The following is a 17,832-nucleotide window of genomic DNA, read 5'->3' as shown; positions in this document are numbered from 1 at the left end:
CTATATTGAAATATTGAGGTTGCCAGTTGTATTGGTGGTTGAAGCAACATTGTCTGAAAAATACTATCAGTTGAACCTTGTTAAGAAATTTACATCTTTAATGCATTCTTATCTTTTAAGCCTTAGTCCAGTTTCCGCTCATTGCATATCACACAAAGTGTCAACTCTCCAACTACTGATGTGAGCTTCTCAGTATATTTAATTTTTCTCTGAAGATCACTCTCCTGTAAAAAGCATCCTCAAATCCAAAATCTAATGCACAGCTAAATTCAGCATATTACAGAAACCTTAGAATTTAAGACTTTGAGTTAAAACCCATTAAAATTGGTCATGAAAATAATTCATTTATAAAATGTATAAGAAAAGTATTGTTTTTAGCCACCTATTTGTCCCTAAATCCTGAACGGTTGGGGCTATAACCTCTCTAAACAATCCAAACCTTCCTTTTTGGTATTGATCACTATGGTACAATTTTACAGAGATCCATGGACTTAAGGTTATTATAGGAAACATGAAAGTATTTGTTCATTTTGGTCACTTTTTGACCCCTAATTTTAAGTCATGACCAACAAAATCAATCCCAACATTCCTTTTGAAGTATGGAACCTTGAGGTACAAAACCATACAATTATACTATATAATATCTGGAAATATAATGTCTTCTGAAGTTATGGAAGACAGCACAGACATCATAACATTATACATGTACCACATAAATGTTTGAAGTTGTATAATAAAAACTGAAAATCCATGCAAACTTTTCTGAATTCACAGTAATATTATTGGTATAAATTTAAAGAAACTAGGCAGTATCTGTCCTGTAGCTAGTAAGTATCTGTCTTGTAGCTAGTCAGTATGTGTCCTGTAGCTAGGCAGTATCTGTCCTGTAGCTAGCCAGTATCTGTCCTGAAGCTAGACAGTATCTGTCCAGTAGCTAAACTATCTGTCCTGAAGCTAGCCAGTATCTGTCCTGTAGCTAGGAAGTATGTGTCCTGTAGCTAGGAAGTATCTGTCCTGTAGCTAGTAAGTATCTGTCCTGTAGCTAGTCAGTATGTGTCCTGTAGCTAGGCAGTATGTGTCCTGTAGCTAGGCAGTATCTGTCCTGTAGCTAGTCAGTATGTGTCCTGTAGCTAGGCAGTATCTGTCCTGTAGCTAGGCAGTATCTGTCCTGTAACTAGGCAGTATCTGTCCTGTAGCTAGTCAGTATCTGTCCTGTAGCTAGTCAGTATCTGTCCTGTAGCTAGCCAGTATCTGTCCTGTAGCTAGGCAGTATGTGTCCTGTAGCTAGTCAGTATGTGTCCTGTAGCTAGTCAGTATCTGTCCTGTAGATGCATTTTTTACAGTTTTATTGTGTTGTTGAGTTACTTTTTCATAAATGTATACCCTAATCTTTATATTCACAAACAGACAAACAAATCACAAGTTTTAAACATCTTTATTTTTTGTTCTCTGGTTCAAGAAAGACATATCAAAATGAATGATAATAGTTCAACTATAATATAATCATAATGATAAAATAAACATAAAAACATTATTTTTTTTATAAACCATCAAAACGAAAATCAATCTACAACAATTCATTGAATTTTTTTTGTAATAAAATGGACTATGTCACTTTTTTTTTTTACTTTGAAAGTTAATTAAAAATGTTTAGCATTGATATTATCAAAGTAATAATCTGATTTGAGATATCATATTTTTATTCTTATTTTTGTTAGATTTATTTTCTTGATAAAAATTAGCTGATTTCTACATTAACATGTGATGAAGAAATGATACAAACCTAAATGTGGGGTGTAAATAGAAAAAAATGCTCAATATGCCCTTTTTATCAAAACTTCCTGAGACACTCTTCTGGTTATAACAAGCTGACATGGGTTCCTTTAATTTTAAAGAAATTTACAGAAACTAATGCCAAGTAAATAAGGTTAATCAAATTATAATATTGAAAATTCTATCGTTAAACTTAAATATACGTTATAAGGCCACAACCATCTTCCTATATAACTTTATAAACTTACAAATTGAATTCATCATTCTCAAAGCAAAAAGTACTCACACATTTCAAAACTTAAAAAAACATGAACAGCACAGCAAATAGTCCCTGATATTGCACTTGTAACAAAAAAGAGAAAAAATTACAACAAACAGATGCGCAATCAATATACAAAAAATCTATAAAAGATAACCATCTATCTTATAGGTACTAAAAATTCATGTGTCAGCCTTTAAAGTAATTGAAGACTTGCATTTTGAAGTAAGATATTACCAATGTTATTTCAACTGATCGGGCAGAGCTAAAGTTTTAATTTGCATAAGGAGAGTCTATTTGAAGATGTGTGTGATAAGGATGATGACGGTTATAATTATAATTGATTTCTAATCACCTATCAGTGTCACCAAATTATATACAAATGAACTGAGTGTATGATATAGGGCGTATAACTGGACTCTTCATTCATGAGTTTATCCCGAAACACCTATTGATAGATGGACTGGTCTTAAATAAGCCAACCTGTTAAACTCCGCCCAGTCAAGTGAAAAAAAATCAAGTAATACTGGTATATAAAACATTAATAATAATTTTACTGCTGAAATTAAAAAAGAAGGTACTAGAAAGGGGTAGGTTCAGTAAGCCCACATTTGGCCCCAAAATATAGCAGTTTTGCAAAAATTGCGAAAATGTAATCTTTAAATTATTTATTGGAAAGTAGAATGTTTCTGCTACACAAATACGAGCTGTTTTTGACAATACAATGCACATATATCGGGTAATAACATCATAAAGTCATGTTAAATTACTGAAATCTTCACAATTTTAGCATTTTAGTTAAATTTTAGATGGTTTCCGTCTTAAATGAAAGTGGCTGCATTCGTGTTCATTCATAACATTAAAATGTAAGTTGCATTTAATTGTAATACATAACATACATAAAGGTTGAGGATGAACACTTTCATTTTTGACAAAAAAAAAAACATCTGAAAAGTGACGATTTTTTGCATATTTGATAGATTTTTTATATTTTAGCTTGAATCGGAGAGTTTTTAATGACTGAATCAGTTAAAATCTGTTACATAAACTAATTGAATCAATTGAAATAGACACTTAAGTGTTTAAAAAGTGTCCAAAATGTTTCGTCAGATGAACCTGAAATTTGAGGCCAAAATCGGCCTTTACCGGACCTACTCCTTAAAGTTGTATGTTTTGCATGTTATGTTAATTTGTACAAATGAAAACAAAAAAAAAGTTCTATATGGCAAAATCTTTCTTGATCATACATAATATTCTAATGATTTCAGTGATTACTGGTTTCATAACAATTTTTTTGTTCATTTATGCTGCTACATACATTTTAAATGCTGCCTTTTGGAATTCATTTGTTTACAAACTTAACAAATACAATAATGTCATCTGAATGAGTTTTTCAGTTTCCAATATCCAATGCCATCCACTTTGTCAAAGTCACAGATGGATTTCAACATAGATTTAAATTTTGCTGTTTCAGCAGGAGGCAATCTTGGTCCAAATTCATCTAAAATTTCCTGAGTTGTTCCCTTACACATTGTCTGACATTCAAACATTATAAAGTTTCTGATTTCTGTTATAAGTTTAAATGAATCATCATCTACTATTAGAGTTGATGAATCATCATCTTGTTGGTTTTCTTCGTTGTTTTCAGCACCAATAGAAGTAGTAGCAGTTGAGTTACCACTGACTACATTTCTCCTTCTCATTCGGGTTAAAAGTTCATCTGAGGTCATGACCTCAGGAGCTGAAGATCCAGTATCTGTATTTATCACAACACTTCCTGCCTTAGTACCATCAAAGAGACTCTTTTCACCAGAAAATTCACCCTTTTCAATCTTCTTGATTTTTTGAAGATCAGATGATGCAGTTTCAAGTAACTGGGAATTTTTCTTCTGTCCAAATCTTGGTCTGAAAAAGAAAACCACATTATAATTTCCATAATTAAAAGTGATATATAAAGGTCTGTATAAATATACATGTTTTTTTCCAACCATAAAAATTGCCCCAGACATAAAATAATAATTACAGTTCATGTCATTTTGTCAAATTTAATTTATATCTACACCATCATGACCTACAGTCATAGGACAGAAAAAAGTTCTATCATTTCAACTAAAATCAATATTTTTCAAAAAAATATTACCAAGTAACCACACATCTGAGTTTTATATCAAATAAATACCATAAGGTGGAGAAATGTTTAAAGTTCTATTATTTATTTGGCCATAATATTATGTTATTATATGGTATCTATTTTATAAAAATCGCTCATAAAATTACTTGGTAATATTTTTTTGAAAAATATATTTTTCAACAAGTTTCTTGTGCCAAAAAACAAGTTGTATAAAATTTTCCCGAGATGTTGTATAACTTGGACAAAAACTTACTTTTTAGCGACGGTACCATGATTCCCTGTCCAGTTTGGTACTCCAGACATTGCTCCTAGACACTGTGACCTTGACCTTTTAAGAGCTTTAACAGCCTCTGTAGCAACCCTATCAGCCTCTGCCTCCACTATCATATAATCATGTTTGCTAGGGTCCATAATCACATCATGTTTCAAAGCACCTTGTATACCTGACAAAATATAATTTGTAAATCAACTTAATTTTCCCTACATTTACTTTACCTTAAATAACCTTTCTACTTATGAGAGAGCTGTCTACATATTCCATTTTATCAATGTTCTATTTCTTATACTGTATTTTTCATTTGGTCTCGTGTGAATAGTTGCCTTATTTGCAATCATACCACATCATCTTGTTCTTACAGCTATTCCAATAATTAAGAAAATAGGAGAAGAATTATTATTACTCCTATACTTATTTAACCTGTTACATGGTAATTGTCTTTTCCAAATATAGAAACTTGCACTGTTTCTTAATGGTTTTTTTCTTTTTTTTATTTCACTTCGGAATTTAATGTCCAACAGCAGTTGTCTAAGTGGTTAAGAGAGTGATATATGATATGAACACGTTTTTTATCATTGAAGAGCTTTTAACAATTCTAGATATATAATGTATATCAGAGGAGCCCAAATCACCTACCATTTTTCTTGAAGAGTTTCTGAAGAACATAATCATCCTGTGCAGCATGTTCTTTCTCTCTATCTATCTCCTCCTCCTCGTCAGCTGCTGGTGTGTAAGTGTCACTCTTTACCAGGTTAGGAATCCTTTCTCCTTCACACTCTGTAATTAATAACATATAAATCAAGTCATGTTAATCTCAATGTGCTAATTCTAATTAAAAGTATGTTTATCATAACAATTTTTCGGATAAGAAAACATAAATAACCTTGCATTTCTAAACTAAACATTTCCATACACATACATGTAGATTGCTCATAATTTTAACCGTATCACAAAGTAAGTTCTTTTTTGTCTGAAAGAAATTTTGATTAGTGAGCATTACAACGATAACATAATTGCATGCATTTACATCATTTGAACTCGGGTGGATATTTTTCTCATTGGCAATCATAGGCCATATCTCCTTAATTTTACAAAGGACAAGATTATATTACTAGATTAGAGCCAGTTACACAATTCATGTAAATGGTAAACATACTTGCATCCTTTCGTCTCCTCTTCTTATCTTTTCTGTGTCTATCCTTCCCATTTTCAGAGGAATGTCTATAATCCTTACTAGAAGAATGTTTGTGTTTATGAGGACTGCTAGAGTGACTATGCTTTCCATGAGACTCACTATGTTTACGCTCTCTGTGAGACACCTTGTGTTTACCTTCTCCTTTGGAATGACTATGTGTACGTTCTCTATGGGATTTATGATGATCAACACTAGAAGAAGAGTGTTTATGTTGTGTTTCACTAGTGGAGAATGAATGTGTATGCAGATCACTTTGTTTACCAGCTACTAACATATCCTTTAGCATGCTGGTTGTTTTACTTCCAATTGATAAAGTAGATTTTGAAGTACTTGGCTGTTCATCATCATTAACAGTTATACAGTGGTTTTGAGACAGATCAATAGTTTCACTACATTCCTCCCCACAATCAACATCCTTGTTATTTACATTCTCTTGATTTACTTTCATTAAACCAGATCCATTTGAATTTTCTTCAGAATTTTCTTCCACTATATTATTTATATCTTTCGTCTCATTAGCCTTTTTAAACATCCCCGTCATTATTTGTTGACTTAGCCTCTTAGCTATCTCTTTCATTCTATTTACCTCATCTTCATCAAAATTTTTCTTGACATCTTCCATATCAATGTCAGCTTTTGCACTTTCTTTACTTTCACTTTCTTTTTGTGCTTTCAGTTTTTCTTGTTTTTCTTTCATGAGGTCAAATCTGTTGAGCTTGTGTTGTTTGACTCTCCTCCTTACCTCAGCTTTGTTTACTTCTGATCCAGTACCAGCAAACAGGGCACCTGTCTCAGTTCCTTCCTTACAATCAACATTCAAATCAAACAACTCATATAAGTCATTTGCTTTGAAGAATCTTCTTTGCTTGGGATCTTTTAAGACTCGATTGGTTAGAAACTGTTTGAAGATTTGTCTGAAAAGACATGTCAATGAACACATAATTCGATTACAAGTTCATAATGTAACACAATAATAGAATATTTTTACATTGGAAAACCAAGTAATTTAATTTCAATTTCACATGATTAACATGCTAAAATAAATATTTACCAGTTTATGTTATTGAGAATGTTGTTAACTAAAGCTATGCCAATCATTTCTGAATTCAAAACGTTCAAAATTACAGAAATACACAAATTTTTCCTAGATGATCGAAAACTTGCATCAAGGAAAAAGAAAATTTTAAATTACGACGAACATAATTACTTAATATAACAATACACTGTGATAACATATTTCTTACCTGTGGTATATTTTCTCCTCTATGGTCCCTGTAGTTACCAGTCTATAGACTGTAACCTGTCTAGTCTGACCAATTCTCCAAGTTCTCTCCCTTGCCTGAGTATCTGTACTGGGGTTCCAATCGGGGTCAAAGATGATGACTCTGTTAGCACCTGTCAAGTTTACACCAAGACCACCTACTCTGGTTGTCAGTAAGAATAAGAATATGGAATCATCCTAAAATAAAGTAATGCAGAATTCTTAAATGAATTTAATTTAAAACAGATTTACTTAGGAATTTATATCACTGTTTTTCTATTTTCTTTTTCACACCGACCAAAAGGAAATAGATTTTGTCATTTTATTTTTTATTTATGATACTGCGGATTCATTTATTTTCATTGGTATCAATTTTCGTGGATTGAGGAAAACTTGTATATTCGTGGAAATTTAAATTCATAGTTATGGCAAAGTCTGCATAAATTCCTTTAGAAAACTTGTATTTCGTTGAATATTTAAATTGGTTCCCATGTTCCCAAGTAAATTGGTATTCAATGAATATTAATAAATCCACAGTATATTAATTACGTCAAATTCTGATTCTATCAAACACAACGGAACTATGATGGCTTAGAGATCTATCTATGAAGTAATGGTGATATAAAAAAGCATACCTTGTTGAATTGGTTTACAAGTGGCTGTCTGGAAGATATGGGGGTTGAACCATCCATTCTAAGGTAGCTGTATTTAGGTTTGGATATAAATCTTTCTAAGATGTCTAACATCTATTCAATAAACAAAAGATAATGAAGTGAGAATATTGAGGTCAAATCAACAAAATTATAATATTCAAATTTCTTAAACAGAAATATTACAAAAAGTTATTCAGTTTAATGCAATTGTTTTTAAATATTAATTTGTAATCATTTTAGCACTGAAGTACTTTGTGTTCAATTGTTTATTTAAAGTATGAAAACTTGACATAGACAAGTGTATCGGCATTACAAGTCTGTTAGAATCCTTTTTCAAAGTACCAATGTTATCCTTAAGCTCTTTCTTTGGAAGTTGTGCAGTTTGAATTTTATTTTTTTATGGAACACTTGTTCTTTCATATCAAACTATGATTGATTGATTAGTAATTTCTTTAGGCTGCATCAGCACAAAAAAGCTATTTCGTGTCAATATCAAATTCTGAAAGATTTTCTTAAATGAGAACTATTTCAAGACAAAGGATAAGGAAAAAAACCTTGTCAAAAGTAAAATACCTATAATATGGTCTAATATAGGATGTAATGTTCAACTTCACATGTGATAGAATACAAAAATGTACTTACAACAGTACTTTGTGAGAAAAGCAGAACTTTATGACCTTGCTTCTTCCACAGTCTCAATAATGCCTCTACAACTATCATCTTCCCAGATCTTTTGTAGTATCCATATTCTAATGTCTCATCATTCCCTGGAGTCTCTCCTATGTATAACTTGGGTCCACCAGTACATATGTCTGGATGGTTACAGATTTTACGTAGTGTGATTAATCCTGAAAAGATCTGAAATGAACAATAACAACAGATTTTTACAGCAGCCAGAACAACAGTATTTTCACATTACTTACACACAACTCTTTATTACCTCTACTTGAGCTTTGAAATCTCTTTGCTATCCTTTACCCTTTCTATTGTTCTAAAAGCTATTTTTACAGTCATAGTTTAAATCAAAACCTGCAATCTCTTCATTACGATAAGATTAATAACAAATCATGTGCCGATTTCAACAATTTTCACATCATCAAATGTACATCTTGCTTTTCTAATAATCTTATTTCATGTTGGCTAAAATAAAATCCCATATCTATTTGCATATCATTAATTACCATTTACCTGATATTTTCCTGACAATATAGACTGACATTCTCTAGATGATAAGTATTCCATATATGTCTCTCTCTGTTCCTGTGTTAATCTACAGAACAGCACCTGAAATGGAACATCTATAATGTTACAAATTGTCTTTGATTGGTATAATAGAACATAAGTAAATGGTCCTTATGTTTTTGGGCCTTTTTTTAAACTGACCTTATTTAATTTTACTTAGTACTTCCTTCTTTATATTTTTTTTTAATAAGAGTCACACAAAAATGCTATTATAGATATAATCAAAACTGCTAATAGTATATTTGTTATAAAAAGAATTGCTATACCTGTTCATTTTTACTAGGTAGATTAATCTTCAGATCAGCTTTCATTCTCCTGATCATGTAAGGGTTGATGGTATCTCTTAGTACACAGGCACATTTATACGCAGTTTGAACCTATAATACAGTGTGAAAGTTTACTAGGATATGATTTGATTCAACAATGCAATTAGGGTTATGTTATAACATACTCAACTGCATCATCATATATAGACCATTTACTTTTTCCTCATTTCTTAAAAGTATTTATCCAATCATTTAATTGTGTTTGACCATTGCTAAATTTATCAATCATGAAATATTTTTCTGAACATGTTATTTTTATCTGATACAAATACATCAATTGCAAAGAAAAGTTATAATTTATGCACATGGAAAAATATTTACCTGTTGTTGTGAAGCATTAGAATATCCACCTTGAACAATGGGTACAGCAAAGTGTGACATGAAATCTGGCAGAGTACCAAGTTTTCCAGGAAAGATAAAATCAAACAAGGACCACAACTCTTTCAGGTTATTCTGGATAGGAGATCCAGACAGGATTATTCTGTGAGGTGATTTAATCTGAAATAGAGAAGAAAAGATATAGTTTACCTATAGTTATAAAAGATACCATTTACTCAGCAAGATAGTCTCCTGCTTATAAGAAATTAGGTAGGTCAGAAGCAAGTGGTTCAAATCCACAAGCTTTGTAATGTGAACAAAGAAAACACTTCCTTTGTAGACTTTGTCTGATTGCTGCTTCTCATATATTTACATTTTTTAAAGCACTGTAGTTTTTTCAAAGTTATTTCTTCAAGACAATGAACAAGGAGAAAATAACTGGATTAACTGGTTTTCTTTCATTTTTATTTTTAAAGTTACCAGAGGTAAAATTGAGTTTCACATCTCATCTCTAAAACAACCAATTAACCTTGTTAGTTATAACATTTTGCGAGAAAACATATTTAGTTATAGCTTGTTTTACATTTATTACTCCTCATTTGACCAAATAAAATGCCTGTGCTAGGGGAAAAGAAAGTCTAAACCTAACTTTGTTTGCATGATAATATGAAAGTGGCAAACCAACATTCAGTGACCACTTCAGCCAATTATCATCTGACCAAAAATGAACTTTGCAGGTCAGGACTGGAAGAAGGACTTTTTGGAAAACCAGCTCCAAATTAACTTATACTGTATACTTAACTAACCTGTTTTACAGCCAATGTAGCCTGTGCATCAGGATTTCTGATTTTATGTCCCTCGTCCAGGATGACGTAATGCCAGTTATAGGATATGATTAGTTCCTGGTGAATTACCAAAGTACTGTAGGATGTAACCAGTACACCATTCTCTTTGATTATAGTCCTTATTAGTTCTGCCTGTAAATAGATATACAAATATTATTTATATGTATATAAAGTAAAGATGAAAAGTTGATTCATTAGGGACCTATATCATGACCTTCATTGCTGTTTAGAAAAAACTTGTTTTCATAGAAATCTTTCTCAAAAGACATATCATTCTAGCTTGTTTGGTACATTTTTTTCTCTTCTAAATGTATTTGATGTAAAAAGCAATGTAAATAAATTTCGCACATAAAAAAATGGATTTCTGATTTGCAAATATATGAATGTATCTTCTTGTGGTTAAAGAATCCCTTATTTGACCAACACTGTCAGTAAAATCTTGTCTACATACCTCTTTACAAGTGTATGATCCTGATGAATGGAGTATAGCTACTCTAAACAATGGCCACCATTTATGGAATTCTTTGACCCACTGGTGCATGACTGTAGTTGGAGTTACTATAATAGTAGGACCTAGTCCTCTAAACCTAAAATATTATAACATATCACACCCAATCAAGCCTAATTAGTCCAGAAAAAACAGAGAATTATTGAAAATGTTTGAATTCATGTCATAGGATTGGTGAAAACATATATTGGGGATTTTAATTCAAAGGAAAGATACACAAGCGAATGCTTTTTTTTCAATAATGAAGGCAGATTGGCACAGTCCCCTCCAATTTGGGCTAGAGAGGAAACTTATACAAATGTTATCTTTAGTTACACATTATCAGTTGAATATCAAAATATAGAAACAAGATAAAAGTTTACAAGTAAAATCTTTAAAATAAGTAAGAGACTGTCAGTTTGAACTATAGAACACCATCAACTCTCAAATTTGGGAATTCGACGGATATGTTCTTAACGTAGTAACCACAATCCTCTCCTCTTCGTCTTAATTGTGACCTATCTATAAATTTGCAACATGCAGCAGAATCTGTTTACCCTTCGGCAGCACCTGAAATCCCCCCTAGTTTCTGATTGTGAAGTGTAGCTCAGTCTATAGTTTCTATGTTATATTTTGAGTTTCTCTTTGTCTTATGAGTTTTGAATGTCCCCTTGGAATGTTTTGTTTCTTTTTGTTTATTATTTTATTAATAGGAAGATTTTACAAACATAGAAAAGATTCACTCTATGTAAAAACTTGAAATGTAAAGCTTCTCTGATTGATAAAACCGGAATCTTGTATATTCTTCTTATACTTACAAAAAATGTTTGTCTCTAATTTTACTTTGACGTAGACCAGCTAGAAATCCGATTGCTTGTATAGTCTTCCCCAGTCCCATTTCATCTCCTATAATTCCACCAGCTTGTTGACAATGTAACTCCCATAGCCACTTTACTCCAACTTTCTGGTACCTGTATTATCAATAAAAAAAAAATATTAACAGCTTGTGAGAAGCATTTATTGAAGGACACAAACATATTTTTTTAAACACAATCAGGCATTTGTCAATAACGTCTATAAATTTAACTATCAAACTGTGAAGCTTTGTTGCTTTCGGTTACACATGTTTATTATTATTTTTTAAATTAGAGAAAAAACTGCAGTAAAATGATTTCTAAGTAAAAGGAATAAATAATTATTGCCATCACATTCAGAAAGCAAAAAGTGGGTAAAATATAGTTCTTCTTTCACAAGTGCAGAGTAACATTCCAACCTTACATATTCCCAAATACACTGAAGCCTACTGGATTTAGCTGGATTTAGTAAAAAAATTCTTCCAAACTAAGATGAATTGAACCTATTATTAACAATATGAATGTATTTACTTGAATAGTTTAGACCAGATTCTCCCAGGGACTTTAAATCCTCCTTCCATCTCCTCATCCTCCTCTGACTCAGATAATTCTCCTGCTGCTCTCAGGTCTTGTTTCTTCCTCTCTGCTTTGTCGAAATCCCTACAAATAAGGACTATGCTATAGTATAGTTTATATATATGCAATCAAAACCATACAATTTAGGATTAAATACACTTAGGACCTGTAAAAGAGAAATATCAAGTCCTCCTGATAGAAATTTTAGAAGTACAAAATGTATCCCATATGTAAGTAAAACTATACATGGCACCTTAAGTAAACATACCAAAATTATTTTCACTCTTTATTCAACAGGCTTTAACAGAATGTTGTATGCCACTGCAAAATAGAGCATTCCTAAATATCCCAGTAGAATCTGAATTAATCTTCTGTTTTTTTTTTCATTCAAACCTTGACAGAAAAGATAAGAAGTGGTTGCAAGCTAACAAAAAATGTCATCAATTTAATTACCGAATTCTCTTGTCAAAAGAATATTCATCTCCATCATCAGTTGTTCTCAATGATTTTTCTCTACTAAGTTTCTGTTTTCCTCCTTCTTCCTTGTCACATTTTTCCTCATCAGAATCTATGTACTTTGGAGGTCTCCTTGGTTTTATTGGTACATGTATCCTCTTCTTCAACTTTTTCTTTTTATCTTTACATTAAATCAATAATGGTAATATATTTTGTATTTCAGAAAAAACGGATTATTAAATGTATGCTTATAGGGTTACACTTGCAGTCATCAAATTAAGAGGATTTTCTATTGCTTTTTAAAGAGAAAATGCTGAATTATCTCCCCATTCATGTATCTACTGATTATGATTCTATGATAAAATCTTTGAGCTCAGAAGTATAAAAGGAACATAATTTGGTAAACCAATCATGTAGATGATTTTAGTCAGATAAACTCTGTCTGACAGATATAAACCAGATATAAATAACCATTTTTTTTTTAAACTATTGACAAGATCACAGATTTTTAGTTTTAATTCTAACCTGTATTATCAACACCACTGTCTTCACTCTCTGATTGTTCTTTGAAATCTGGCTTGTATTCTTCCCCTTCATCATCATCACAGGCTTCATAATCTTGAAGGTCTTCCATTTTACATAGTCTTTTATCCATAGCCCCATCTGACTTGCTCTTAACTAATGCTCTGGGAGACTTGGATGGAGACAAAGATCCTTCTTCGTCACTGCGAGCTTTCCTCCTTCCTTTCTTATCAGGAATTATATTTGTACTGTCGTCTTCAATCTAAATAAAACACAATTTCAGGAATTTGTAATCATAGATTGCAGAAAATTCTGACACATAATTTTGTTAGTTAATTCACAGATGGTTAAGAAAAATTGTTATGAATTTCAATAGATAAACAACTTTTTTATTCTTACTTGAATGTTGCTCGAATGATCCAAATGGTTTCTTGTGCATTCACAGCCGAAAATATTATTTAGTTTATTGTAGTTGAATATTTGGTAAAGGCATACTAAGCCAATAATGTTTATGGGGATTGAAATACTTATTTAAAATTAAACTATATGCAATATATAAAGAAATACCTCAGAACTCTCTCTCCTTGGTAATTGACTAATAAGGGATTGTCTCTTCCTTTTCTGATTCTTGTCCATCTTTTCAAATGCCTTCATGATGGCTGCCATTTTCTTTTCCTCTCTAGTCTACAAAGAAATTTATTTGAAACATAAATACTAGAATAAAGGGGGAAAAAATCATCCTAGATTTTTTTACCATACACGATGAACAAATTTTAAGTATAAATTGTTATATTCCTGTACATTATTATTTCAAATGGATCTTAAAAGATTCATAAAAAAATAATAAAGGTTTTTAAAAATTTAATAACATTTAAGTGAAATGGAATTAATTATAAAATAATTTTGTGGAAAATTTAAATATCAGCTATTACAAAATATCCCCCTTTAAATAATAGTTTTAAGTGTGAATTCTATTTTAAGTCTATTACATTGGTTTTCTTATCTGGTGATCCGTCTGCTGGAACAATTGTACCAAATGGAGTCATCTCTCCTGTTCTGATCATTCTTTCTTGTTCTGTTTCATCTGATGAAGCCTTTGAAAGTCCTAAGACTTTATTTAAATCTATTAATAGAATGTAAAATTAATATCACAATTGATGCAAATATTTATTGATTGGTTGAACATGTCAATTAGTCAAGATCTTGCATAATTTTATCATTTATCTGAATTTGGCTGTTCTAAATTTAATTTACTATTATTCCATGGCTGTTCTGAAGTTACTTTTATTCCATGGCTGTTCTGAATTAACTATTATTCCATGGCTGTTCTGAATTTACTACATGTATTAACTCATGGCTATTCTGAATTAACTGCTATTCCATGGCTGTGTAACTCATGAAATGGATACCTGCAGCATATCGTCAACCACAACAGAATTGATTTAAATACATACATTCAATATTTTATTCTAAATATCCATGTCCCGTCTTATTAATGCTGTTTAAAACTATATGTGATCAAATTATACATATTATGGATATTTGTAAGTAAAAATTTTTTATGTAAGGGACCTTTTTTTGAATTCATTATTTTCTATGAAGCATACAAACCAGGTTTTTCATCAGTTATTTCCCCTTCCTCCTCGTCCTCAGACTCCGCAATGTTGAGTCCAAGCTTCTTCTTTAAAGATTTCTCTTTTGCTTTTAAAATCATCAATTGATTTGACTAAAACAAAAATTAATATTAGATTTGATTTATTTTTTAAAAAGAATCAATCATGCACAACTATTCTAATTCTTTATCTCAGTCAACTAAATTCTAGCATTTAATTAGATAGCTAATGGTGTAAATTTCTGTGTCACAAAGAACATAAAATATAGCAAACGTTAAAGAAACATAGATTGATTGTTTGACTTATAAAAAGTTCAGTTACACTTCTACAATTACATGAAAAAATCTGATTCTGCTCAGTTTTAATCGGGGAAGGTAAATGTTAGTGGTTGGTGTGTTTTTAATTTTATAAGAATTATAAGTAATTCCTGTTAAGGTGGACCATTAGGAAATGCAAACCAGAAATACAATTTCAATAACTGTTTACCTTATTTTCCTTCTGTTTCTTTACAGTTAACAATCTTTTCTGTACAAAAGCAGATGTGATGCCAGTATTTAGGGAAGATAGAACTGTGGTTACCTGCTTCAACTCTTTTTCAACATTTCTGAAATAATAATTAACACAATTGTATACATAAATATCATATTTTCAAAATTTCAGGTACTGCTTATATTATTTCGATATTCTGTACATTCCTTACTTTGAAAATGTATTATCAAAAGATGCATTACCTATATAATTATTACAGCATGAACAGTGTGTTTGCATAAAGACTTTCTAATTTCAACAAGATGTTACATAAAGATATGTGAAAATTTTATTCAGATTAACTACTTGCTACATATTTTGTTTGTGTCTTGCTGACTTACTTTATGTCAAATTCAACAGCCCTAAGATCCTTCTCTAAAACTTTCTTGTTTCTATCTTCTTCTTCTTTCGCTAACACCTCTCCTACTTGTGCCATAACACCTGAAGTAAAAAATATAATTCACAAAAACATTAACATTTATATTTACTTACGTTCTCATATTATATTCTAATTTTCAAAGATTTCCAAAAATCCCCTTGTCTATCTGATGAATTATAAACAAGAAACAAACATATCTCTCTCTATAAGCTACATATTAGAAAAATAATAAGTTTTTATTCTTGCTGCCAAAAAATAAACCAAGAACTTGATTTTACATGCAAATACCTTCTTCAAAGTCCTCTTGGTTAAATACATCTAGTCCTAAGTTTTTAAGTTCATCAAAAGCTTGGTCATCTAACTGTGCAACAGGTATTAAATCTCTGTTGACATGAAAACTTTTGGCTTTCTCTTTCTCTGCTGAATCTTGGTGCTGATCTGTCTCCATGACTGATGGCTCAATCAAGTGTCCAGAAGTTATTTTCTTTTCCATTTCGGAAATCAGTATATTATATAAAATCTGTAAAAAAATGATTTAACAGAATAAACATTTTATCTGATACAAAACATGCTATGATAACTAAAACTAAAAATAATTTCATCATCAAAATTTTCAGAGTTATATTATATTTATATTTTTTTCAAACTTTTTTTACCTAAAAATTGTATATGTTATTCAAATTTCCAATTTTGTTTTGGATGCAGCATCATGCTAAACAAATGTGTGTACCTGATTTCTTACTACCATTTTGTTTATTTTATTGACATTTTTCTTTCAGCTATGAATTGTCAAATGAACAGACTATAATGAAGTGGTTCCCTGAAACCAGTCAGCAGCTGCAATTAAGGAACAAAACTTTTAACATAAGGCACAGAAAGTAGCTACCATTGTTTCTTAAATTGACAGGCTAATACTTTTATTTTCTGTATTTGTTTTAGTAGATTTTTTTAATATAGAAGAGAAAAGTATCTTTTATTTTTTACATTATTTGCTAGCTACAATATTTAGACATACAAGATTTTTGTGAAGTCAGTGCACACACATAACAGGATACATAGAGGGTGGTAAAGGGTTATTTTTGTGCAACGTTTTACTCTTTTCATTTCACCTGTTTTCATGTTTCAACGTTTTATTTCTTGTTTTTTCATGTTTGGTTTGATGTGCTTGCTTTGTGTTTCCATTTATTTATTTTCCAGTGTTTTGTCTCAGTACTCTAAATTTCTCATGCTTGTACATGTTACTTAAAAAAGTAAACCAGGACTAATTCAAAGTTAGCCTGGATATTGTTTTAAATTATAAACTAATTAATTGGTTTTCATATATTAATAGCCTTAATTGTATAACTTTCAACATGTGTGAATAAAAAAAAAAACTAGCAACAATAAGAGGTGAACACAAGTTCTCTATGTCTGTAAATAATGACTGCATGATCTCCAAGAACAGCTGAGTAATACCTTGGATACTTTTTTCCATAATAGTTAAGATTTCATATCTCATGATTCGTTCTTCCCGATTTTTATTTTCCATGCCACTTTTTGGCGAATTTTATTTCATGTTTCCGTGTTCAAAACCCTGACACTCTTAATTTTAATACAACACATAGGAAGGGGGAGGGGTATGAGGGGTACTGATTGCGAAAATAAAAACACGAAATCCTGAGGTCCCGAATTTAAATAAACTTGAAAAAAGAATTCTCTGATCCAGAAAGGGTCAATCATGAAATCCCGAGCTTAAAAACACCCGATCCCAGAGTTTCACGATAAAGGTCCTATCCCCCCTCATTGGACTATATTTACTGATTAGGTTTGAGAGTAAAATGTATCTAAAACATAACAACAAAAGATAAACTGTACACTGTATGACTGTTTAAAGTATTATTATACTGATTCAAAACATTTTAATTCAAAGACCGATCTTCAATGTCTTAATTACCAATTATTTAATCTCAAAGTATTCAGAGATTTCATAAACAGACTTATCCCATCACTAGCATCAGCACATTTTGAAAAACATTACACAAGTTATCTCTATATCCTAAGGGGCATGCTTTTTTTATTTCATAACACTCGGAGATAATGCTATTTAAGGAATAAAAACAAATGAATTTTTTTAAGATTTAAAGGTGTTGTATTTATA

General features: G+C 31.0%; 1 protein-coding gene across 1 annotated transcript; it reads right to left on the bottom strand.

Moving 5' to 3' along the window:
* Window positions 1–1,419: 1,419 nt before the first annotated feature.
* LOC143045273 (DNA excision repair protein ERCC-6-like) lies at window positions 1,420–17,728 on the bottom strand. Its single transcript, XM_076217656.1, has 23 exons — window positions 17,629–17,728; window positions 15,984–16,215; window positions 15,658–15,757; window positions 15,275–15,392; window positions 14,787–14,901; window positions 14,165–14,298; window positions 13,743–13,859; window positions 13,179–13,437; window positions 12,651–12,834; window positions 12,153–12,281; window positions 11,586–11,738; window positions 10,732–10,867; window positions 10,242–10,412; window positions 9,439–9,615; window positions 9,058–9,168; window positions 8,738–8,833; window positions 8,192–8,407; window positions 7,532–7,642; window positions 6,880–7,094; window positions 5,597–6,549; window positions 5,077–5,217; window positions 4,417–4,606; window positions 1,420–3,937 (listed from the first exon to the last, which is right to left on the bottom strand). Exons 2-23 carry the CDS (start codon window positions 16,186–16,188, stop codon window positions 3,409–3,411), a joined length of 4,560 nt encoding a protein of 1,519 aa, XP_076073771.1. The 5' UTR covers window positions 16,189–16,215; window positions 17,629–17,728; the 3' UTR covers window positions 1,420–3,408.
* Window positions 17,729–17,832: the final 104 nt, after the last annotated feature.

The sequence above is a fragment of the Mytilus galloprovincialis genome, chromosome 9 (assembly GCF_965363235.1).
Source record: "Mytilus galloprovincialis chromosome 9, xbMytGall1.hap1.1, whole genome shotgun sequence".
In the NCBI taxonomy this organism is placed as follows: domain Eukaryota; kingdom Metazoa; phylum Mollusca; class Bivalvia; order Mytilida; family Mytilidae; genus Mytilus; species Mytilus galloprovincialis.
This window is presented reverse-complemented; position numbering and strand designations above follow the sequence as displayed.